The 26457-nt window shown below is 41.8% G+C and overlaps 2 protein-coding genes across 10 annotated transcripts in view; one reads left to right on the top strand and one right to left on the bottom strand.

Annotated features, from left to right (window-relative positions):
- ralgps2 (Ral GEF with PH domain and SH3 binding motif 2) overlaps positions 1-26457 on the top strand; it is a 566060-nt gene that overhangs the window by 302740 nt on the left and 236863 nt on the right. The gene's annotated exons all lie outside the window — the stretch shown is intronic.
- The window catches only part of angptl1a (angiopoietin-like 1a), a 111864-nt gene that overhangs the window by 32717 nt on the left and 52690 nt on the right, over positions 1-26457 (bottom strand). The window contains exon 3 of the mRNA XM_063063728.1: positions 8705-8898. Within this exon, the coding sequence (XP_062919798.1) occupies positions 8705-8898 (194 nt within the window). The remainder of the gene's footprint in view (positions 1-8704; positions 8899-26457) is intronic.

Below are 26457 nucleotides of genomic sequence, written 5' to 3'. Positions count from 1 at the left end.
TATCTGCCAAGTGAGTTATCCACTGTTATCCTGATAGCGGTGTCATTCCACCTCTGTCAGACAGTAACTGGAGCAGCTGAACACAATGATCAGCAGTCATGAAAAACCTTGATGCCTTCCCCATCATTGTGGCCAGGCCAGCTTGAGGAAGTCTATGTTCAACTACCACCAATATATCACCTGCGGAACAAAGGAGCCAACCCACACGACCGCTGTTACACCACCATCAAGAACCCTTACCTTGCCATCCTATGCCTGCATTTTGGAAAGTCTGATCTGTTCTTATGTTTCTGGTGTACAGGCAGAGGAGCGCTTACAAAACGGCTTTGAATTGATGGACTTGACAATAGTCAGGGATTTAACTTCGAATATCGATGAATATGCTACAGCTGTCTCCGACTTGATCAAGACGTGTGGATTTATGTGCTTTTGAGAACATAGCCAAACCAAAAACCGTGGATGAACCAGGAGATTCGCAATTCTGTTAAGAGCTAGCTCTGTGGCATTCAAGACGTGATCCAGAACTATACGATCTACGGAAGGCTGCTTTAAGAATGAGAAAACAATTCCAACTGAAGTTAAAGATGGAATCGGATGCACATCAGCTCTGGCAAGGTTTGCAGGCCATTACTTCCTACAAGACGAAACCTAACTTTATGAATGGCTGTGTTGCTTCACTCCCAGATGAGCTCAGCGCCTTTTATGCACACTTCGAAAAGGAGAGGGTGAACCCTCACATGGCGTCAGGTCCTGGTGGTGTACATTGTAGGGCACTGAAAACCTGTGCCAACCAACTGGCTGGTGTGTTCAAGAACATCTTCAATCTTACCACTGCAGGTGGAGGTTCCCAACTTCCTCAAATGAGCAACAATCATACGAGTGCCCAAGAAGAGCAGGATGAGTTGCCTCAGCAACTATTGCTGAGTTTCACTTACAACTACTGCAATGAAGTGTTTTGAGAGGTTGGTCATGGTTAGAATCAACTCCTACCTGAGCAAGGACCTGGACCAATTGCAATTTGCCTATCACCACAATGTGTCTACTGCGGATGCAATCTCATTGGTTCTCCACTCGGCTTTGGACGACCGGGACAATAACAATCCTTACGTCAGCTGCTGTTTATTGATTACTGATCAGAGTTAAACACAATCATACTCATAGTTCTAACCAAACTGGATCCTTGACTTCTCACTGGGAGACCAATGTTTGTCCGGACCAAAATAACATCTCCTTCTTGCTGACAACCAACACTGGCACATCTCAAGTATGCATGCTTAGCCCACTGCTCTACTCTCTATACACCCATGACTGTGTGGCTAGGCACAGCTCTAACATTGTTTATAAATTTGTTGATGACACATTGGCAGAATGTGTCAGAATTTGTCAGGTTGGCAGAATTTCAGATTGTGACGAACAGACATACAAGAGTCAGATAGATCAGCTGGTTGAGTGGTGTCATGGCAAAAACTTTGCATTCAACATTAGAAAGATCAAGGAATTGATTGTTGGTCTCGGGAAAGGGAAGTCGAGGGAACACACACCAGTCCTCATTGGGATATCAGCAGTGGAAAGGGTGAACAATTTCAAGTTCTTGGGTGGCAGCATCTCTGAAGATCTATCCTGGGTCCAACATATTGATGCAATTACAAAGAAGGCACTACAGTGGGTATATTTCAATAGAAGTTTGAGGAGACTTGGAATGTCACCAAAGACTTGCAAATTTCTACATGTGTAACTTGAAGTGCATTCTGACTGGTTGCATCACTGACTGGTATGGGGGGTGGAGGGCTTTGAACGAGATCGGAAAAAGCTGAAGGAAGTTGTATATTCAGCCAGATCCAACGTAGGTACTAACCTCCCCAGCATCGAGGACACCTATAAGATGATACCTTAAGAAGGCAGTATCCATCATTAAGGATCCCCTATCACTCAGAACATGGCCTCTTCTCATTGCTACCATCAAGGAGGATGTACAGGAGCCTGAAGACACACACGCAACGTTTCACGAACCAATTCTTCACCTTCGCCATCAGATTTCTGAATAGATATGAGCCCATGAACACCACCTCACTACTTGTTTGCTTTCTGTTTGCGCGACTTATTTACTTAATTTTTAATATATATTTCGTATTGTAATTTATAGTTTTTAAAACGATTATGTATTGCAGTGTACTACTGCTACAAAGCAACAAATTTCATGACGTGTGCCAGTGATAGAAACCCTACAGCACAATACAGGCCTTTTGGCCCACAGAGTTGTGCCGAGCATGTCCCTACCTTAGGAATTACTAGGCTTACCTATAGCCCTCGATTTTTCTAAGCTTCATGTACCTATCCAAAAGTCTGTTAAGGGACCCTATCGTATCCACCTCCACCACCGTTGTCGGCAGCCCATTCCACGCACTCACCACTCTCTGAGTAAAAAAACTTACCCCTGACATCTCTGTACCTACTCCCCAGCACCTTAAACCTGTGTCCTCTTGTGGCAGCCATTTTAGCCCTGCGAGAAAGCCTCTGACGATCCACACGATCAATGCCTCTCATCATCTTATACACCTCTGTCAGATCACCTCTCATCCTCCGATATCAAATCTGATTCTGATTCTGTTTCCCTTCTGAGTCACACAGCCAGACTGTGGCTGAGACATGGCTGCCATGACTTTCCACTGCTAGCAACCCCGCCCCCCGAATCCAATATTATCAAAAATAATATATTTGTTATTAAGGGGAATGGCTACGGGGGTATCCTACACTTGATGCCTAACCCCTTTCCTCCTGACAGTCACCCAGTTACTGGTGTCCTGCAACTTAAGTATAACTATCTCCTATCAGTCAACCTCCTTGATCTGGAGTTCATACAGCTCTAGCTCCAGTTCCCTAACAGAGTCTGTAAGAAGCTGCAGCTGGATGCACTTTTTGTAGGTGTAGTCACCCTGTCTCCCCTCATTCCACAAGAGGAGCATTCCACTGTCCTGGCTATCAATCCTATTGCTTTAACTGTCCAATATGAAAGAAAGAAACTTACTTGAAACTTACTTTAACCTTTTCTCCTTGCCAAACTCCCTTGAGCCAAAGCCTTAAATCTCCACACTAACCCTGGCCTACTTCAACAATGTACACTCTGCTTAAACCGAACTTTTTTATATTGGTCCTTGTCAAGTGCCTAATGACCCAAATGTTCTGCAGGAAGTCCCTACAGGCCCCGTTCACCTTTTGAATCTGGCCTGTTACTCTCTATGAGCAATTATCCTGCGATCTGCTGTCTGCAGAAAATTAAATAAATGCTCTAGTCTGGGGCCTTATATTTTAAATGGGAATAGAAATCAAATCAATATAATAATTAATGACTTGAGTTTCTGGAAAAAAAATAAGGAAGGTGCAGGATGAATGTATTCCAGAATCAGAGTAAAATACTCAAATGGCAAAATAGTACAGCTGTTGCTGATAAGGGAAGTCAAAGTTAATGTAAAAGCTAAAGGGAGGGCACACAATAAAGCAAAAATTAGTGGGAAGATAGAGGATTGGGAAGCTTTTAAAAATCTACAGAAAGCACCTAAAAGAATCATTAGGACTGAAAAGATGAAGTATGAAAACAAGCTGGCAAACAATATTAAGGTGGATAGAAAAGCTTTTTTAAGTGTATAAAAAAATAAGAGAGATGATAGTGGATATAGGACAGCTAGAAATTGAAGCCGGAGAAATAATAATAGGGGACAACGAGATGGCAAATGAACTAAGTGAGTATTTTGCATCAGTCTTCACTGTGGAAGACACTAGCAGTGTGCCAGGTGTTGAAGGGTGTGAGGGAAGAGAAATGAGTGCTGTTACAATTATAAGGGAGAAGATACTCAAAAAGCCGAAAGATCTAAAGGTGCATAATTCACCTGGATCAAATGAACAGCACCCTAGGATTCTGAAAGAGGCAAAGGTAGAGATTGTGGAGGCATAAGTAATATTCTTTCAAGAATCATTGGACTCTGGCATGGTTCCAAAGGATGGGAAAATTGCAAATGTCACTCCACTCTTTAAGAAAGAAGGGAGGCAGCAGAAAGGAAATTATAGACTAGTTAGCCTGATCTCAGTGCTTGGGAAGATGTTGGAATCAATTGTTAAGTATGAGGTTATGTAGTACTTGGTGACACAGGAGAAGATAGGACAATGTCAGCAATTTTGGGTTCCTTATCAAAGAAAAGATGTGCTGGCATTGGAGGGGTTTTAGAGGAGGTTCACAAGGACAATTCTGGGAATAAAAGGGTTATCATATGAGGAATGTTTGATGGCTCTGGGCCTGTATTCACTGGAATTTAGAAGGATGAGGTGGGGATCTTATTGAAACCTTTTGAATGTTGAAAGGCCTAGACAGAGTAGATGTGGAAAGGATGTTTCCCCTTGTGGAGGAGTCTAGGAAAGTGGGCACAGCCTTACGATAGAGGGACATCCATTTAAAACAGATATTGGAGATATTTCTTTAGCCAGAGGGTGGTAAATTTGTGGCATTCGTTACCATAGCTGTGAAGGCCAGGTCACTGGGTGTATTTAAAGTGGAGACTGATAGGCTCTTGATTGGCCACGGCATCGAAGTTTACAGGAAGAAGGCAAGGGGCTGGGGCTGAGGAGGGGGAGAAAGGATCAGCAATGATTGAAAGGCAGAGCAGTCTCGATGGGTCAAATGGCCTAAATCTGCTCCTATGTCTTATGGTCTTTTGGTCTAATGATCACCTTCATGGAGCCATCATTAACAAGGATTTGCATTAAATCAATGTGATACGTAATTTTTAAAAAGAATGTTAAGAAAATAACCATCAGCTGTACTAGTGATATCCATGCATTACTAACTGCAAATAATGCATTTTATCTTTAATGAACAACCAAGTGTGTACAACTTGGCTCTGCATGAAGGTTCGGTAGGATAGGGTATGTTTTGTGCAAAACAACCAGCATGGACTAGCAAAATAACTAGTAAATTTGTTGATTATTGTCGCAAATGCTAAAGTATAGTGAAAAACTTTGTATGGCTGGGAGGAATATGGAGGGGTATGGACTTAAACTAGGCAGCAAGATAGTTTGGCTGTAGTGCTCTATGACTCTCTAACTTGCCTCAGATACCTTGTGCCTTAACATTCTGGACCAGTCTACTATGCTGAATCTTGTCAATAGATATTCTGAAATTCTTGTAAATTATGTTATATTACATTTCAAATTAGGTTAATAACTGAATTGTTTGGACTGAAGGATCTGATACCAATTCAAAGTCAAGTCCCAGAGCAGCCGTCATTTGTGGTAGGGCTTGCATGTTATAACAGTCTACAGAATGAAGTCGGACAGCATTGCTGATGACAGCACATCCCTTCCCTAAGCACCAGAAACCACAGTCACCGTTGCAGAGGTATGATCACTCTTCCAGAGAATGAACCCGTATAAAGAGCATCAGGCCTGGAAGATGTCCCCGGTTGCGTCATTAGATCCTACACTGATCAATTGGTGGTAGGAATATTTGCTGTCATTTTTAACCTCTCCCTACTTCAGTCTTAGGTTTCCACCTGCTTCAAGAAGACCACTATATTGTCCCATTACTTAAGAATAACAAGGTAAAATGCCTAATATCAGAGTCATAAGACAGCAGTTATCTACTATCACGAAGTGCATTGAGAGGCTGGTCATGGCACGTATTAACTGCAGCCTCCTGGACAGCCTCAATCCACCACAATTTGCCTACTACTGTAAAGGTCTATAGCAGGTACCATCTCCCTGGTTGTGCACTCATCTCTGGAGCATCTGGAGAGTAAAAATGCCTATGCTAGACTTGCTTATTGACTTCAGCTCTCTCTTTAGTACTACAATTCCAAGCCAACACATCTCCAAACTTGTAGAGTTGGGACTCAACATCTCCCTTTGCAACTGACCAATAGACCACACTCAGTAATGATAGACGATAACTGCTCCACTATGATTCTTTTCAGCATTGGTGCCCTCTAAAGCTGTGTCCTCAGCCCCCGCCCCCCAACTCTAATCCTATATACTCAAGACTGTATGGTCAAGTCAGATTCTGCTCTAACTCCAGCTACACTATAGATTCTACTAGTTTGCAGATGATACCAATTTAGCCATATTTCAAATTAAGACAAGACAGCATACAAGAAGGCAATGCAGAGCCTTATGACATGGTATCATGAAATAACTTTTCCCCTGAGTGTCAGGAAAACAAAAGAGCTGGTCATTGACGTCAAGAATGGGGATGGTCCACATGCTCTTGTTTACATCAACAGTGCTGAGAACAAGAGGCTTGAGAGCTTCCAGTTCCTGGGACTGAACGTCACCAATTGCCACATTGATGCCATGGTCAAAAACATTTACCAGTGCCTGTATTTCCTCAGGAAGCTAAAGGAATTTCCCATGTCTCCTTCGACCCTCCCCCACCACTTTCATTGATGTATCATAAAAATCATCCTATAAGGGGGCACCATGGCTTGATATGGCAACTTCCCTGCCTGTGACTGCAAGAACCTGCAGAGAGTTGTAGACATGACACAGAGTATCATGAAACCAACCTCTACTCCATGGGCTCTGGATTCTGTACACTTCTCATTGGCTTGTTAAAGCAGCGAGCATTATCATAAATGCCACCCACCCTGGACATTCTCTCTTCCCCCTTCCCCACTCCCATGGTCAGGAGATATAAAAGCTTTGAAAGCACTTTCACCAGGCTCAAGTGGAACAACTTCTATCTTGTTATTGAATGGTTCCCTAATATGGTAAGGTGGGCTCTTGACCTTACTTTCTACTTTGTTATGGATTTGGACTTCATAGGTTATTTGCACTGTACTTCCTTTCTGACTGTAACACTTTATTCTGCAATCTATTTTTTTTTTTAACAGTCCCACTTCAGTGAACTGTTGTAATGAACTGATCTGTATGAACAGTATACAGGACATATTTTTCAACTGTACCTCAGTACATGTGACAGTAATAAACCAATTTGAAGTTTTAACTTCTGTAATATGGAGACTTATAACTTGGATAAACAATGCAGGAATTTATTCAGAAAAATCAGTAATCTGCAGTGCCTAAACAGGGCTTTCATTAGAAGAAAATTTAGTGTTAAGAGATCACATGGTCAGCATGAAAAATATCCTTTAGAATTGTTTTTTCTACCAGTATGACTTGGTGTAGTACCATGTCAAGTTCTTTCTGCCAGCAGTATCTTGTGTGGTTATCTGAACAGTTTTAGCTTTACATTTTTTGTTTACTTAAATCCTTTGCCTTGAATAACAGCACTTCAACATGCACTTGCTTTCATGAGTGTGCTATACAAGTTCTTTGCACTTTGATTTTTCATGACAGTATGTTTGAATCTAGTGGCTTGGCTGAGGAATTACTGGAACTCATGGTTGTTGGCAAGCGGTTTGATTATTCTCCTTTTATACGGGACTTGGGATGTCTGACTTGTAAGTGGTTTGGCTAACAGGACCAAAACTCATTGTACATTTTAGCAGGTGGTTTTGAGCTAACCACATCTAGTAGAACTCTGTGTGGTTATATGACCTATACGTACCTGTGATTTAATGGAGTTGTATCCTTTTGACCCACGCATGATGTTCGTTCCACTAATTATATCATGTCAGTTGGAATTCTATGCAGTCTTTGTTCTGAAGTTAAACGTTTTTTTTTACTGTTATCAATGAGATTACAGCTACTTTGATAAACTGAATCTGAATGAGGATAATTTCCTGCATTGTTGTAGTTTCTGCTATTGTACTGCAGAGAAAACAGGAATTCACAGTTCTTTTTGGCAAATTTTAAGCATAACTTCAGTATGAAACTTGCCTAGGCTACTTCAACAAACTCTCTCAACAGTAGCCTTTGTTACCTGGCCACAGGCAATGCCATCACCTGCAAGTTCTGCCCCAAGCCACACACTACTCTAAAATTTGAAATGCATGTCTGCTCCTTCATCTTTGCTAAGTGAAAATCCTTGGACCATTTAGCTGAATCCATTGTAGAAACACCTTGAGGTGCCATCTTCAATTATTTAAAGGTAATTAATTGTGGATGATACGCCATGTCATCAATACCCACATTCCTATGAATAACTTTTAAAAGAAAAAGCTTTTTGACTATTATATTAATTGCAGTTTCAGAGAAATCTGTGAACATGCTAACATTGGAAAATATGTGACAAACACACTTTAAAGAGTTGTCCTAAATTACAAGACTATGATTTCAATCTCTCCAAAAATAAAATGCTGCATAGCACAGTTTTCAAACTGAAGCCTGAAAATGGTTCCCACGGGTCATGCAACACAAAAATGTGCATCTCAATTGGTGCATCTGAAATTTGGAGAGGTTGGCTTTTAAAGCTTAACATTTCTGATGCCAGCACAAATATTTAAAAAAAAACTAGTCTGTGGCCATGGAGCTCTCCATCATTTGGTTGTTAGAGTACCTCTGGAAGCCTTTGATTTAGTTTCCACTGGCATGTCAATATCTGCGTGCATAGAATTTTGAAAAAAACCTTTGCCATTTGAGAAAAGCAAGGTTGTCTGCAGCTGCAGAATGGCTTACTTTCGATGTGGAAACTGTGCATTGTACAATACCTTGCCCAAATCTAGCATAAATATGTCATCATGAATGCTCAAGTGTGTTGTCACTCACCTTGAGCTTGTATTTCCAGGATAAATGTGAACAAAATTTTGAAAATATTTACCTTGTAGTTATCCCAGTTCCTGAAGAAATTGACTGCCCCATCAACCCTACGCTGGATGACTGTCCAGCCCCCCTGATCATGGCTATGGTCACACCAGACTTGGATTAGTTTCTCTGTGCCTTCTGGTTTGATTAAATACATGCCACTGTTTGCATATCCAGTCTGTCGAACATGGTAGCAGTCCTTCCATGGACCTGTGTAAAGGGATAATGATCACTAATTACATATATCTGGGTAAGCTTTTCCATTTCTTACTATCTGAAAATTATATCATTGTATTTTGCTCAGTTTACTCAGCAAGAACAAGTATTCCATGCTGTTTAAGGATATAAAATTGTTTTTTAACCTTAAATTCAGAGTTGGTAGTTTGCATGTCAGCACATCTTGACTCACCTTCATGAAAAAAATACACAGACTTAATATTTTATTGCTTGTTTTTTTAACTGTTGGTTTTAGTACACAGAATTGCAGAGAATACATCCAAGAAAAATATTAGTGAAAGAATTACAGAGTAACATATTCATAAAGGTAGTGATTCTTAACTATTAGAGTTAGTTCACATGGCATCCAATCCATATCAAATTGTGGTTGCCATTGATGGGAAATGTGGGAAAATACTAGAACCAACAATCAAAACAACATTGACTTCTTTCGCTGACCAAGGGGTTTACTCATATCATAAATGAATATCCAGATCTTGAGATTTAACCTCATTTTAAACTGAATCCACTAAAGGACAAAGTATCGATGTGAAGGGTTTGATTGTAATTTTGTCAAAATTTGATATTTCCTGAGTCTGTCTTTTCTCATTTAACTCCTTTCATCATTTAAAAAAATATGAATTGCTGTTTAGTCTTTCTAAGCGTGCACGCACTTTTGAATGGAATGAAACATCAATGACTTAGAAATTATAACATGCAGTTGGAATTGCCATTCGAAAAATGATCACAAGGCTATGCTTTCTATATTATGCCAGAATAAAAATGTGAAGTTGAGTGCATTAATGTGAATGTTCTATGTCTGCTTTTTATTTTTCTTAAAAATATTGACATAAATCTTTTCCAGTTTAAGATTTATTCTGTTCTCAACTCACTTTCTGCTCATTTAAACCATCTCAAGATTTAAACCTTCAAATTTTTGAGAAAGCACACTTTGAGAACTAACCCATGATGGGTAAAACTGTTGGCATAATCGATTAATTGGATCAAGTTTAGTTTTTACATCTAGTATTTACCATGCAATGTCTGTTTGCCTATACCATTAATGTCAAGGCACTGTGTCTTCACACATGATCAGATTTAACAACAGTTCACTGGAAATGGTCAGTGCATTTCGACATGACAGTTAAGAAACATTTAAACCTGTTGCTCTGTGGCTTTAGAAACCAGGGTTCAATGTTGAGCAGTATCTGAGAGGGAATGATGTCTTAGATGATGCTGAGTATCTTGTGTCATTGAAGTAGCACTCTCAGGCAAGTGTGAAGAATATATTTACATGTACCTGATTTCTGTCTTTTAGGTGGTGAAAAGTCATTTTGGATCATGGGTCACCCACTGTAAAATGCCTAGCATTGATTGTGCTTTCTCCACCATACCAGTGGCTTTGTTCAAGTTTCTGGTAAATAATGACATCCAGCAGTTGATGATGAGGGAATTCAATGATGATAATGTCATCAATGAAAAAGCTGAAGAGCAGGGGTCAGGCACTAAGAACGATTGCTTTCCAATACTCACGGTTATTCACAGTTATCTTAATTTGCACTAGGCAAGCCAGTCTGTGGTGATATTTGTCCTTATTTCCTATCAGCTTTCCTATTTGCTGCATTCACAAAATTGAAGTCAATATTTAAGCAGAATCTAATGATGGAACCTAAGCATTAGAGAGAAGCCAGAATGACCATTGATGAGGAGGTTTATTGACACCAGCTTGCATGATGCTGATGAGGATAGACTAATATGAGGATAAACTCTTCCTTCAGTTAGTCCTGATGAAGGGTCTCGGCCTGAAACGTCGACTGCACCTCTTCCTATAGATGCTGCTTGGCCTGCTGCGTTCACCAGCAACCTTGATGTATGAGACTAATATAGTGGTAGGTTTGGATTAAGAGTCACGCAGAACAGAAATAGCCCTTTGGTCCAACTTGTCCATGCCAGCTAAGATGCCCATTCAAAGCTAGTCCCATTTGCCCATGTTTAGCCAACATCCCTCAACCTTTCCTGACGTTATAAATGTTGTTATTGTATCCGCCTCAACTACTGTCTCTGGGAGTCTATTAAATATACTCACCACCCCTTTAAATTTTTCCCTTCTCACCTTAAACCTAAACCTCACATATTTGATTCTCCTTCTCCGGGAGAAAAAGACTGTGTGCATACACCCTCTGTATGCCCCTCATGATTTTATACCTGTATAAAGTCACCCCTCGTGTCCTAGCTTACCTAATTTCTCTACATAACTCAGACGCTTGAGTCAAAGAGTAATATAGTAAGGTACAGTAATATAGTCCTGACAGCATTCTTATAAATCTTCTCTGCATTCTTTCCAGCTTAATTGTGTCTTTCCTATAACTGACTAATTAAAACTCTGCAATACACAAGTATGGCCTCACCAACTGCAACATAACATCCCAACTCTTACACTCAATGCCTTTGTCTTGTTTTTGTGGATACTGATGTTGTTTTCTGCTTTATAGAGTAGATGCTAGTGTACTTTTGCAACAGATTGCTAAATATTTTGTTTGTTAGTCTTTTGGAAGGAAATACTGTAAGGTAACATCACCAGTAACTTACTGGAAAGCAATTTCTTTTTCTGCTAATATTTATTCTGCAGAGTTAAATGTAAATTAGAAATCTAACTCAAATTATTTGAGGATGTGGTCAGTGGTGTTTAGTCTGGAATGACAAAATGTTCTCAGTGAGGGAAATTAAAATATTCCATAGGAAGATTTCTGACCAAAATTATGCCATCTAAGTGTGGTTCTACAGGATTAGGATACTGGCTTCTATCCAGAAGACTAGCATATGGAGACATTAATTTGAATCCCACTGCTGCAGAGTGAGAATTTTAATTTGTGTTTTTTTTTAATCTAGAATGATAAGTTAGAGTTTATAAGGCTTTATTTTTTTCATTATTTACTTCCTTATGGGAAATTAATGTGATACAGGAGTTACATATTGGCTAGACTGAATAAGGATATTATGTTGTGAACCACTCATCAAATAATCTGGTAGCTCTAATGAAAGCTTTAACTTGAGAATTGACTTCAATTCCAAATTTATTATATTTCCTGAATTTATATTCACTAACTAATAAAAAGACAAAAAGACATGAAAAACCCTATTTGATTTTTTGCTAAATAGTTAAGATTCCATGCTGGCAATAAATGTCAACCGCGTAGAATTTATATCTTGCTTTAAAATTTATAATTCTTTGTGTGCTTTCAAAATACACATGTGGACAACAGACTACATTTGTCAGTGGAATAGATTGGGCAGCAGCCCCCTAGTGGTGACAATAGTTAAAAGAATAAATGTGTGACTGGAAATAAAACAATTGATTAAAAAATGTGTGCAATTATGTGAAAAATAATAATTACAGGAAAGCTGAAATAGTCTAAATACTACAAAGTTGCAGTTTCTGTTGTTACTCACAAACTGCCTGTCAAACTTCAGAACCCATGCTGGGCATCCCATGTAAAATTTAGAATTCCAATCTCAACTTCTGGAGTAGTACAGATATCATTAACTAAAACTGTAAATAATAAAACAGAAGCAAACAGAGCAGGGGGATGTCATTTTCAGTTGTTTGTGCAGAGGTACAATAGGTGACCATGTTAAATCAAACAGAAGACACAATTGATGAGCTAAAGCATTGCTTGCATCAAGAACCACAGCATACAGGCGAGTTTAATATTGAATTTAACAATTTCAGATTACCAACCTCTACAGTTTGTGTCAGAACTGGCCTTTTGGATATTGTCAGGAATTGCAATGATTTGTATCCTGCAGTTCTAAAATTACTTTATTTTTCGCTACCACTTGTATGTAATTTTAGTCTCTTGACGTCTATCTCTGTTCTCTCCAACCCTCTCCCCTTTTCTGCAACTCAGAACATGCTTATTTTCTAACTGTTTCTGTTCTAATGAGCGTCCCGCTCCCTCCGGATGAACCGAACCTGGTGGCATCGAGATTCATCGTCACCAAGGAGGATGTTAGAAGGGCCTTCCTGAAGATAAATTCAAGGAAGGCGACGGGTCCAGATGGCATCCCAGGATGGGTTCTCCGGGCCTGTGCAAGCGAGCTAGCTGGAGTGTTTGCTGACATCTTCAACTGCTCCTTGCTTCAGTCTAAGATCCCCTCATGTTTTAAGAAGGCAACGATAATCCCGGTGTCGAAGAAGAGCAAGGTGGCATGCCTGAACGACTATCGACCTGTGGCTCTGACATCAATTGCTATGAAGTGCTTCGAGTGATTGGTTATGGCACACATCAATCCCAGCCTACCAGTCAACCTCGACACTTTGCAATTCACCAACCAGAGCAGCAGGTCAACGGCAGATGCCATCCCTCTGGCCCTACATTCCTCCCTAGAACACCTGGAGAATAAAGACACATATGTAAGGCTCCTTTTCATTGATACAGCTCTGCCTTTAATACAATCATAACAAATAAACTGATTTCTAAGCTCCGGAACCTGGGCCTTAGCACTCAGATCTGTAGCTGGATCTTCAACTTCCTCCCAGACAGGACACAGGCTGTAAAAATAGGGGACAAGCTCTCCTCTACAATCACTCTGAGCACCGGTGCCCCACAAGGCTGTGTACTCAGCCCCCTGCTGTACTCACTGTACACCCATGATTGTGTAGCCAAGTTTCCATCGAACTCAATATATAAGTTTGCTGATGACACCACAATTGTAGGCCATATCTCGGGTAATGATGAGTCTGAGTACAGAGAGGAAATTAAGAACCTGGTGGCATGGTGCAAAGACAATAAACTATCCCTCAACGTCAGCAAGACGAAGGAATTGGCTGTTGACTTCAGAAGGAGTAGCGGACCGCACGACCCCATTTACATCGGTCGTGCACAAGTGGAACAGGTCAAAAGCTTTAAGTTCCTCGGGGTCAATATCACAAATGACATGACTTGGTCCAACCAAGCAGAGTCCACTGCCAAGAAGGCTCACCAGCGCCATTACTTCCTGAGAAAGCTAAAGAAATTTTGACCCTCACTAATTTTTATAGATTTCTGTTTCCTGAGGAGACTGAGGTCCTTTAACATCTGCTGGACAATGCTGAGGATGTTCTACAAGTCTGTGGTGGCCAGTGCGATCATGTTTGTGGTTGTGTGCTGGGGCAGCAGGCTGAGGGTAGCAGACACCAACAGAATCAACAAACTCATTCGTAAGGCCAGTGATGTTGTGGGGATGGAACTGGACTCTCTGACGGTGGTGTCTGAAAAGAGGATGCTGTCCAAGTTGCATGCCATCTTGGACAATGTCTCCCATCCACTACATAATGTACTGGTTGGGCACAGGAGTACATTCAACCGGAGACTCATTCCACCAAGATGCAACACAAAGCGTCGTAGGTAGTCATTCCTGCAGGTGGCCATCAAGCTTTACAACTCCTCCCTTGGAGGGTCAGATACCCTGAGCCAATAGGCTGGTCCTGGACTTATTTCCTGGCATAATTTACATATTACTATTTAACTATTTATGGTTTTATTACTATTTAATTATTTATGGTGCAACTGTAACGAAAACCAATCTCCCCAGGGATCAATAAAGTATGATTATGACTATGACTAGATGCACCGTAGAAAGCATTCTTCTAAGGTGCATCACAACCTAGTATGAAAGTTGTCCTGTCCAAGACCGGAAGAAGCTGCAGAAGGTCGTGAACACAGCCCAGCATATCACACAAACCAATCTTCCGTCCTTGGACTCACTTTACACCACTGCTGTTGGAGCAGTGCGGCCAGGATAATCGAGGACACGACCCACCCAGCCAACACACTTTTCGTCCCTCTTCCCTCCGGGAGAAGGCTCAGGAGCTTGAAGAATCATACAGCCAGATTTGGGAACAGCTTCTTTCCAACTGTGATAAGACTGCTGAACGGATCCTGACCCCGATCTGGTCCATACCCTCCAAATATCCAGGCCTGCCTCTTGGTTTTTTTGCACTACCTTACTTTCCATTTTCTATTTATGATTTATAATTTAAATTTTTAATATTTACTATCGATTTGTACTCCAGGGAGCGCAAAACACAGAATCAAATATTGCTGTGATTGTACGTTCCAGTATCAATTGTTTGGTGACAATAAAGTATAAAGTAATGAAAAGTTATGAATGAAATAGAATCAGGATCAGCAGAATTCAGTTCAACCTGTCCATGCTGACTGTGTTATCCAGTGAGCTAGTCCCATTTTGCCTATATATGACCCATAGACCTCTAAACCCCTCCCATCCATATACGTATTGAGAAGGCTTTTAAATGTTGCAAATAAGCTCGCCTCATCCACTATTTCTGGGAGCTCATTTCAAGTATACACCGCCCTTTGCATGATAAGCTGCTCCTGATTTCACTTTTAAATCTCTTGCTTCTGATCTTAATCATATGCCATCATGTTTCTAGCATCCTCTCTCTGAGGAAAGACTGTGCTCCACCCTGTCTATGCCCCAAATGATGCCTCTATCATCCCTCAATCTCCTAAATTCCAGAGAATAGTTTATACAATCTCTCCTTGTAGTTTGGGCCAAGTCCAAGCAACATCCTGATAACTCTTTTCTGCACTCTTTCTAGTTTAATGATATCTTTGCTGTAACAATGTGACCAAAACTGTACTCAACACTCCCAAGTGCAGCCTCACCAATGTCTTGTATAGACCATAAGACCGTAAGACAAAGGAGCAGAAGTCAGCCATTCAGCCCATCGAGCCTGCTCTGCCATTTTATCATGAGCTGATCCATTCTCCCATTTAGTCCCACTCCCCCGCCTTCTCACCATAACCTTTGATGTCCTGACTACTCAGATACCTATCAATCTCTGCCTTAAATGCACCCAATGACTTGGCCTCCATTGCTGCCCGTGGCAACAAATTCCTTAGATTCACCACCCTCTAAAAAAATTCTTCACATTTCTGTTCTGAATGGGCGCTCTTCAATCCTTAAGTCATGCCCTCTCATACTAGACTCCCCCATCATGGAAAACAACTTTGCCACATCCACTCTGTCCATGCCTTTCAACATTCGAAATGTTTCTATGAGGTCTTCCCTCATTCTTCGAAACTCCAAGGAATACAGTCCAAGAACAGACAAATGTTCCTCATGTGTTAACCCTCTCATTCCCGGAATCATTCTAGTGAATCTTCTCTGTACCCTCTCCAACGTCAGCACATCCTTTCATAAATAAGGAGAACAAAACTGCCCACAGTACTCCAAGTACTCACCGGTGCCTTATAGAGCCTCAACATCACATCCCTGCTCCTATACTCTATTCCTCTAGAAATGAATGCCAACATTGCATTTGCCTTCTTCACTACCGACTCAACCTGGAGGTTAACCTTAAGGGTATCCTGTACGAGGAGTCCCAAGTCCCATTGCATCTCAGAACTTTGAATTCTTTCCCCATTTAAATAATAGTCTGCCCGTTTATTTCTTCTGCCAAAGTGCATAACCATACACTTGCCAACGTTGTATTTCATTTGCCACTTCTTTGCCCATTCTTCCAATCTATCCAAGTCTCTCTGCAGACTCTCCATTTCCTCAGCACTACCGGCCCCTCCACCTATCTTTGTATCGTCAGCAAACTTAGCTACAAACCATCTATTCCATAATCCAAATTGTTGATGTACAATGTAAAAAGAAGCGGCCCCAACATGGACCCCTATGGAACACCACTGGTAACCGGCAGCCAACCAGAATAGGATCCCTTTATTCCCACTCTCTGTTCCCTGCCAATCAGCCAACGCTCTATCCACGTATGTAACTTTCTCGTAATTCCATGGGCTCTTATTAAGTGGCCTCATGTGTGGCACCTTGTCAAAGGCCTTCTGAAAATCCAAACATACAACATCCACTGCATCTCCCTTATCTAGCCTACTGGTTATAACTGCATCATAACCTCCTAACTCAGTGCCCTGATTGATGAAGGTTGGTCTGCCATACCTTTTCACTACCCTATGTATCTGTGACACTGCTATCAGTAAACCATACACTTGCAGTCCTAGGTCTCCTTAATTCATAACATTCCCTGTATTCCTACCATTCATTGTATCAGTCCTACCCTGGTTTGATCTCCCAAAATACAATACCTCACATTTATCTGGATTTAAAGGGTTTACCAATCTGCAATCCACCTACGTAGCTGATTACAAATCAACCTGTAATTTTTATAACTTCTATTCTATCCATAATACCAGCTATTATAACATCATACACAAAGTTACTAAGCATGCCTTGTACATTCACATGCAAATCATTTATATAAATTACAAATGACAGCGGTCCCAGCACTAACACTTAGAGCACACCACTAGACACAGAGCTCCATTACCCTTGACCATCACCCTCTACTCCATACCATTGAGCCGATTATAAATGATTTCCGATGTGATTTAACCTTCCAACGTAGCTTGCTAGTGAGCTTGTCAGAGGCCTTCCTAAAGTTCATATAGACAACATTTACTACTCTACCCTCATCTACTCTCTTTGGAGACAACTTCCTGCACACTAAATTGTGCTGACTGTCCTGAATCAGACTAGCTCTCTAAATGTTGGTAGATCCTGTCCCTCAAAATCCTGCTCCAGCAATTTATCTACCGCCAATGTCAGAATCACTGGTCTGTAGATGGCTTGACTTTGCTCCCTATTTTTAAATAATGATACTATATGAGCCACTCTCCTGTACACATCACTTGTGACTAGAGAAGTAGTAAAAATCTTTGTAAGAACAGGGCCTCTGTGATTTATTTTTCTTCTCTCTAGCGTCTCAAAGTCTGAAAAGGCACCAGGTCAGGTCCAGGGGTTATATCTCCATTTAATGTAGCCGAACACAACACAGCTCATTTCCCCTATTTCCTTAACTTGCTTCTTTTTCACCATAGTAAAAATTGAAGAGAAATATTAAGAATCTCACCAATAGTCTTTGGTTTCACACACAGAAAACCATGCTGTTTTTAAGGGGACCCATTCTCTCCCTCCCTACTCGTTTGTTCTTTACATACTTAAAGAACTTTCCTGGATTTTGCTTCAACTTGTCTGCAAATTCTTCTCATATCTACTTTTTGCCCTCCTAACTTCCCTCTTGTGCACTCCTACATGACTTTTAGTCATAAAGAAATTCACTAGAGTAGAGTACAGTTGCTTATGTGCAGTATATGCCTCCATCTTTTTCTTAACCAGAACCTCAATATCTTTTGTCAACTGGTGTTTTCTAACCTGGCCAGCTTAGCCCTTCACTCTAACTTGGACATATAGGTCCTGAACTCTTGAGATTACACTTCTAACAACCTCCCATTTTACAGATACTGTACTCCTTGCTCTGCAAACAATTTTGTGCAATCAACCACTACGATTCCAGTAAATGGTTCCAAAATTTGCTCTGCCCCAGTTCTGGACTTTGGACTTTAACCTGTAACCTGAATATATCCTTTTTTAAAATGAATAGAATTATGGTAAAACTAATAGAAAAATTATAGCGTTATTTCAGTTCACATGTGCTGCTTAACCGACAAGTGTTTTCTGTTTTTATTTAATTAAGCAGCTTCAATGCTTTTTGTCTTTTTTTACAGTAAATGTTTGCTAGTTTTAAAAATGATTTACAGTGTATTTTTAAAATGGAGATTAATTTCTGTTTCAAAATTATTTTTGTAAGCCCAGAGAAACACGTTTTGTTTATATTGGATGCTGTTGAGAATGCAAATGTGAGGAACACTGTTGTGGCCAACATGGAGGTTATGCGAATATGGTGCTTCCTATATCTATCAAAATCAGGTTTATTATCACCAGTATATGATGTGAATTTGTTAACCTAGCAGCAGCAGTTCAATGCAATACATAATCTAGCAGAGAGAAAAATAAATAAAATAAACAAAACATAATAATAATAAGTTAAATCAATTACATATTTTGAATAGATTCTTAAAAAACGTGTAAAAACAGAAATACTGTTTTTTTTTTAAAAAGTGAGGTAGCTTCAATGTCCATTTAGGAATTCCTGAATCGCTGAGTGTGTGCCTTCAGGCTTCTGTACCTCCTACCTGATGGTAAGAGTGAGAAAAGGGCATGCCCTGGCTGCTGGAGGCCCTTAATAATGGGCGCTGCCTTGCTGAGACACCGCTTCCTAAAGATAGAAACATAGAAAATAGGTGCAGGAGTAGGCCATTCGGCCCTTCGAGCCTGCACCGCCATTCAGTATGATCATGGCTGATCATCCAACTCAGAACCCTGCACCAGCCTTCCCTCCATACCCCCTGATCCCTTTAGCCACAAGGGCCATATCTAACTCCCTCTTAAATATAGCCAATGAACTGGCCTCAACTATTTCCTGTGGCAGAGAATTCCACAGATTCACCACTCTCTGTGTGAAGAAGTTTTTCCTAATCTCGGTCCTAAAAGGCTCCCCCTTTATCCTCAAACTGTGACCCCTCATTCTGGACTTCCCCAACATCGGGAACAATCTTCCTGCATCTAGCCTGTCCAATCCCTTTAGGATTTTATACATTTCAATCAGATCCCCCCCTCAATCTTCTAAATTCCAACGAGTATAAGCCTAGTTCATCCAGTCTTTCATCATATGAAAGTCCTGCCATCCCAGGAATCAATCTGGTGAACTTTCCTTGTACTCCCTCTATGGCAAGGATGTCTTTCCTCAGATTAGGGGACCAAATCTGCACACAATACTCCAGGTGTGGTCTCACCAAGGCCTTGTACAACTGCAGTAGTACTTCCCTGCTCCTGTACTCGAATCCTCTTGCTATAAATGCCAGCATACCATTCGCCTTTTTCACCGCCTGCTGTACCTGCATGCCCACTTTCAATGACTGGTGTATAATGACACCCAGGTCCCGTTGCACCTCCCCTTTTCCTAATCGGCCACCATTCAGATAATAATCTGTTTTCCTATTTTTGCCACCAAAGTGGATAACTTAACATTTATCCACATTAAATTGCATCTGCCATGAATTTGCCCACTCTAACCTATCCAAGTCAGCCTGCATCCTTTTAGCATCCTCCTCACAGTTAACACTGCCGCCCAGCTTCGTGTCATCCGCAAACTTGGAGATGCTGCATTTAATTCCCTTATCCAAGTTATTAATATATATTGTAAACAACTGGGGTCCCAGTACTGAGCCTTGCGGTACCCCACTAGTCACTGCCTGCCATTCTGAAAAGGTCCCGTTTATTCCCACTCTTTGCTTCCTGTCTGCTAACCAATTCTCTATCCACATTAATACCTTACCCCCAATACCGTGTGCTTTAAGTTTGCACACTAATCTCCTGTGTGTCCTGGGTACTTTGTACGCCAGTGCCCAAGATTGAGCTGACTAGATTTACAACCTTCTGCAGCTTCTTTTGGTCCTGTGCAGTAGCTCCTCCATACCAGACAGTGATGCACCCTGTCAGAATGTTCTCCACAGTACAACTATAGAAGTTTTTGAGTGTATTGACATGCCAAATCTCTTCAAACACTTAATAAAGTATAGCCGCTGTCTTGCCTTCTTTATAGCTACATCGATATGTTGGGACCAGGTTAGATCCTCAGAGATCTTGACACCCAGGAACTTGAAGCTGCTCACTCTCTCCACTTCTGAGCCCTCTATGAGGATTTGCATGTGTTCCTTCGTCTTACCCTTCCTGAAGTCCACAATCAGCTCTTTGGTCTTACTGATGTTGAGTACCAGGTTGTTGCTGCGGCAGCATTCCACTAGTTGGCGTATCTCACTCCTGTACGCCCTCTCATAACCACCTGAGGTTCTGCCAACAATGGTTGTATTGTCAGCAAATTTGTAGATGGTATCTGAGCTATGCCTAGCCACACAGTCATGTGTATAGAGAGAGTAGAGCAGTGGGCTAAGCCCACACCCCTGAGGTGCGCCAGTGTTGATCGTCAGCGAGGAGGATATGTTATCACCAATCTGCACAGACTGTGGTCTTCTGGTTAGGAAACTGAAGATCCAATTGCAGAGGGAGGTACAGAGGCCCAGGTTCTGCAACTTCTCAATGAGGATTGTGGGAATGATGGTATTAAATGCTGAGCTATAGTCAATGAACAGCATCCTGGCATAGGTGTTTGTGTTGTTTAGGTGGTCTAAAGCTGTGTACAGAGTCATTGAGATTGTGTCTGCCATTGACCTATTGTGGCGATAGGCAAATTGCAATGGGTTCAGGTCCTTGCTGTCAGTCTAGCCATGACCAATCTCAAAGCATTTCATCACTGTTAATGTGAGTGCTACCAGGCGATATTCATTAAGACAGCCCACAGTATTCTTCTTAGGCACTGGTATAATTGTTGCCTTTTTGAAGCAAGTGGGAACTTCCACCCATAGCAATGAGAGATTGAAAACGTCCATGAATACTCCCACTAGTTGGTTGGCACAGATTTTCAGAGCCTTACCAGGTATTCCATCAGGACCTTCTGCCTTGCGAGGGTTCACTCCCTTTAAAAACAGTCTAACATCGGCCTCTGAGACAGAGATCACAGGGTCATCAGGTGCAGCAGGGATCTTCACAGCTGTAGTTGTGTTCTCCCTTTCAAAGTGTGCATAGAAGGCATTGAGTTCATCTGGTAGTGAAGCATCGCTGCCATTCATACTATTGGGTTTCGCTTTGTAGGAAGTAATGTCTTGCAGACCCTGCCAGAGTTGCCGTGCATCTGATGTCACCTCTAACCTCATTTGAAATTGTCTCTTTGTCCTTAAGTAGCCCTCCGCAAGTGATACCTAGTTTTCTGGATCAGGCCTCGGTTGCCAGACTTGAATACTACAGATCTAGCCTTCAGCAGACGACATTCCTCCTGGTTCATCCATGGCTTTTGATTTGTGAATGTACGCTAAGTCTTTGTAGGCACACACTCATCCACACAGGAATCAAGTCAGTAACAACTGCAGCATACTCATCCAGGTTCGAAGATGAATTACTGAATACAGTCCAGTCCACTGGTTCAAAGCAATCCTGTAGGCGCTCCTGTGCTTCCCTTGTCCATACCTTCTTGGTCCTCACTACTGGTGCTGCAGTCTTCAGTCTCTGCATATACTCGGGCAGTATAAGTACAGCTAGGTGATCAGACTTCCTGAAGTGAGGGCATGGAATAGCATGGTAGGCATGGAATTGCATGGTAGGCAATGGTCCAGTGTGTTGTTTCCTCTGGTATTGCAAGTGATCTGTTGATGGTAGTTGCTTCGTGATTTTTTCAGGCTGCCCTGGTTAAAATCTCCCAAAATGATAGTAAAGGCATTAGGGTGTGCTGCTTTGTGCACATTGATCCCATTACTCAGATCATCCAAAGCCTGCTTGACATTGGCCTGAGGTGGAATGTAAACTGCTACCAAAATGACCCCAGAGAACTCCCATGGTAGGTAAAAAGGCAATATCATTTAGAAAAGATCTCAATATTCTCAACACATTTTCTTTATAAATAGCACAGGCCAGTACATTGCTTGACTGAAAAATTATAACATTTGAAATTGCCGAACATGAAAATTTAAAAGAACTGCTGATTGAAAGCAATAGTAAAACCAGAAGGTTCAAGCCCCAAGTATTTGTACCTGATGGTTTTTGACTGCCAGATTATTGTGAAACTCCCATTTGATTCTCTAATGTCTATCTGGTCTGCCCTCTGTGTTTCCAGACCAAGAGATTAGTTCTAAAAACTCCTTAGAAATGAACTGTTAAATCTCTACATTCAAGAAAATAAAATTACAAACAGATAATGCTGACTTTGTCATCAGAAGTCTACATCTAACGAATGAAAAAATAAAATGGTGAAGGTTGGCTTAGATACAGTGTATCTTCTTTTCACACTTAAAATGAAAAGCAACCATGTGAATTAACCAAGCAATATTTAAAAAAAAATACACAATAGAACAGTACAATGCAGGAACAGGCCCTTCACCTCTGTTTCTGTTCTGATCATGATGTCACTTCAAAGAAATTAAAATTTATACAACTGGAACCTCCTGTGAGTCAGAGCCCAGTGGAATAAGTCACGCTGGAACATGGAGCTTACACATGCTCCCTCTGTTGCTCTGGTCTCCCATGTCACCATTGCCTTCATCAATCGAGGGATTGAGTTTAAGAGCCGAGAGGTAATGTTGCAGCTACATAGCACCCTGGTCAGACCCCACTTGGGAGTACTGTGCTCAATTCTGGTCACCTCACTATAGGAAGGGTGTGGAAACCATAGAAAGGGTGCAGAGGAGATTTACAAGGATGTTGCCTGAATTGGGGAGCATACCTTATAAGAATAGGTTCAGTGGACTCGGCCTTTTCTCCTTGGAGCGACGGAGGATGAGAGGTGACTTGATAGAGGTATACAAGTTAATGAGAGGCATTGATCGTGTGGATAGTCAGAGGCTTTTCCCCAGGGCTGAAATGGCTAGCACAAGAGGGCATAGTTTTAAAGGTGCTTGGAAATAGGTACAGAGGAGATGTCAGGGGTAAGTTTTTTTACGCGGAGAGTGGTGAATTCGTGGAATGGGCTGCCGGCCGTGGCGGTGGAGGTGGAAATGATAGGGTCTTTTAAGAGACTCCTGGATGAGTACATGAAGCTTACAGAAATAGAGGGCTATGGGTAAAGCCTAGGTACTTCTAAGGTAGGGACAGGTTCGGCACAGCTTTGTGGGCTGAAGGGCCTGTATTGTGCTGTATGTTTTCTATGTTTCTGTCCCAAAATATGTGAATTGATCGGATAATTTGCCACCATAAATTGCCTCTAGTGCATGGATGTGAAGAACAAAAGGATGACAGGAGTGAAAGTAAGACTGATTAGAGATAGAGGTGGGAAGATGTGCCTGGAGGCTGTGGAAGTGAGCGAGGTCCTCAATGAATACTTCTCTTTGGTATTCACCAATGAGAGGGAACTTGATGACGGTGAGGACAATATGAATGAGGTTGATGTTCTGGAGCATGTTGATATTAAGGGAGAGGAGGTGTTGGAGTTGTTAAAATGCATTAGGATGGATAAGTTTCCAGGGCCTGACGGAATATTCCCCAGGCTGCTCCACGAGGCGAGGGAAGAGATTGCTGAGCCTCTGGCTAGGATCTTTATGTCCTCGTTGTCCAGGGGAATGGTACTGGAGGATTGGAGGGAGGCGAATGTTGTCCCCTTGTTCAAAAAAGGTAGTAGGGATAGTCCGGGTAATTATTGACCAGTGAGCCTTACGTTTGTGGTGGGAAAGCTGTTGGAAAAGATTCTTAGAGATAGGATCTATGGGCATTTAGAGAATCATGGTCTGATCAGGGTCAGTCAGCATGGCTTTGTGAAGGGCAGATCGTGTCTAACAAGCCTGATAGAGTTCTTTGAGGAGGTGACCAGGCATATAGATGAGGGTAGTGCAGTGGATGTAATCTACATGGATTTTAGTAAGGCATTTGACAAGGTTCCACACGGTAGGCTTATTCAGAAAGTTAGAAGGCATGGGATCCAGGGAAATTTGGCCAAGTGGATTCAGAATTGGCTTGCTTGCAGAAAGTAGAGGGTCATGGTGGAGGGAGTACATTCAGATTGGAGGGTTGTAACTAGTGGTGTCCCACAAGGATCTGTTCTGGGACCTCTACTTTTCGTGATTTTTATTAACGACCTGAATGTGGGGGTAGAAGGGTGGGTTGGCAAATTTGCAGACAACACAAAGGTTGGTGGTGGTGTGGATAGTGTAGAGGATTGTCAAAGATTGCAGAGAGACATTGATAGGATGCAGAAGTGGGCTGAGAAGTGGCAGATGGAGTTCAACCCAGAGAAGTGTGAGATGGTACACTTTGGAAGGGCAAACTCCAAGGCAGAGTACAAAGTAAATGGCAGGATACTTGGCAGTGTGGAGGAGCAGAGGGATCTGGGGGGTACACGTCCACAGATCCCTGAAAGTTGCCTCACAGGTAGATAGGGTAGTTAAGAAAGCTTATGGGGTGTTTTCGAGGGGTAGAGTTTAAGAGTCGCGAGGTAATGATGCAGCTCTATAAAACTCTGGTTAGGCCACACTTGGAGTACTGTGTCCAGTTCTAATCGCCTCACTATAGGAAGGATGTGGAAGCATTGGAAAAGGTACAGAGGAGATTTACCAGGATGCTGCCTGGTTTAGACAGTATGCATTATGTTCAGAGATTAACGGAGCTAGGGCTTTACTCTTTGGAGAAAAGAAGGATGAGAGGAGACATGATAGAGGTATACAAGATATTAAGAGGAATAGACAGAGTGGACAGCCAGCGCCTCTTTCCCAGGGCACCACTGTTCAATACAAGAGGACATAGCTTTAAGGTAAGGGGTGGGAGGTTCAAGGGGGATATTAGAGGAAGGTTTTTTCACTCAGAGAGTGGTTGGTGCATGGAATGCACTGCCTGAGTCAGAGGTGGAGGCAGATACACTCATGAAATTTAAGAGACCACTAGACAGGTATATGGAGGAATTTAAGGTGGAGGGTTATATGGGAGGTAGGGTTTAAGGGCTGGCACAACATTGTGGGCTGAAGGGCCTGTACTGTGCTGTACTATGTTCTATGAATGGTAGAATGGGGTGGGCAGTAGGAGAGGACATGTTGATGGGAATTATGCTGGAGTTAATGTTAGATGGGTTTTTGATGGTTGATACAAGCTCTGTTGGCAGAAGAATTGTTTCCATGTTGAATTTCTCTGTGATGCAAAAGATTCTTCTAACGTATCATCAGCTGCGTACAGGTTGACAGTGTTGTTAAGAAGGCATGTGGTGTCTTGCCATTCATCAACCATGCGTTGAGTTCAAGAGCCGGAAGTAATGTTACAGCTATATAAGACCTTGGTCAGACTCCACTTGGAGTGCTGTGTCCAGTTCTGGTCGCCTCGCTACAGGAAGGATGTGGATACTATAGAGAGAGTGCAGAGATTTACAAAGGATGTTGCCTGGTTTGGAGGGCGCACCTAATGAGAACAGGTTGAGTGTATTTGGCCTTTTCTCCTTGGAGCAACATAGGATGAGAGGTGACCTGATAGAGGTGTATAAGATAATGAGGGGCATTGATTGTGTGGATAACTAGAAGCTTTTTCCCAGGGCTGAAATTACTAACACAGGGGGTATAGTTTTAAGGTGCTTGGAAGTAGGTACCAAGGGGATGTCAGAGGTAAGTTTTTCCACACAGAGAGTGGTGGGTGCGTGGAATGTACAGCCAGCGGCAGTGGGTGGAAGTAGATACGATAGGGTTAGATTGAATTGAACTGCCTTTATTTCTTACATCCTTCACATACATGAAGAGTAAAAATCTTTATGTCATGTCTCTGTCTAAATGTGCAATCATTGTAATTTATAATAAATAGAACAGTCAATGTAACATAGAAATACATTCAAATCAGTGTGAGTTGATCAGCCTGATGGCCTGGTGGAAGAAGCTGTTCCGGAGCCTGTTGGTTTTATTCTGTGGTACCGTTTCCTGATGGAATGGATGGTGGTTGGGGTGACTCGGTCCCCAATGATCCTCAAGGCCCTTCTCCTCACACCTGTCTTTGTAAATGTCCTGAATCATGGGAAATTCACAACTACACATGTACTGGGCTGTCCGCATCACTCTC

The sequence above is a fragment of the Mobula hypostoma genome, chromosome 12 (genome assembly GCF_963921235.1).
Source record: "Mobula hypostoma chromosome 12, sMobHyp1.1, whole genome shotgun sequence".
In the NCBI taxonomy this organism is placed as follows: Eukaryota; Metazoa; Chordata; class Chondrichthyes; order Myliobatiformes; family Myliobatidae; genus Mobula; species Mobula hypostoma.
This window is presented reverse-complemented; position numbering and strand designations above follow the sequence as displayed.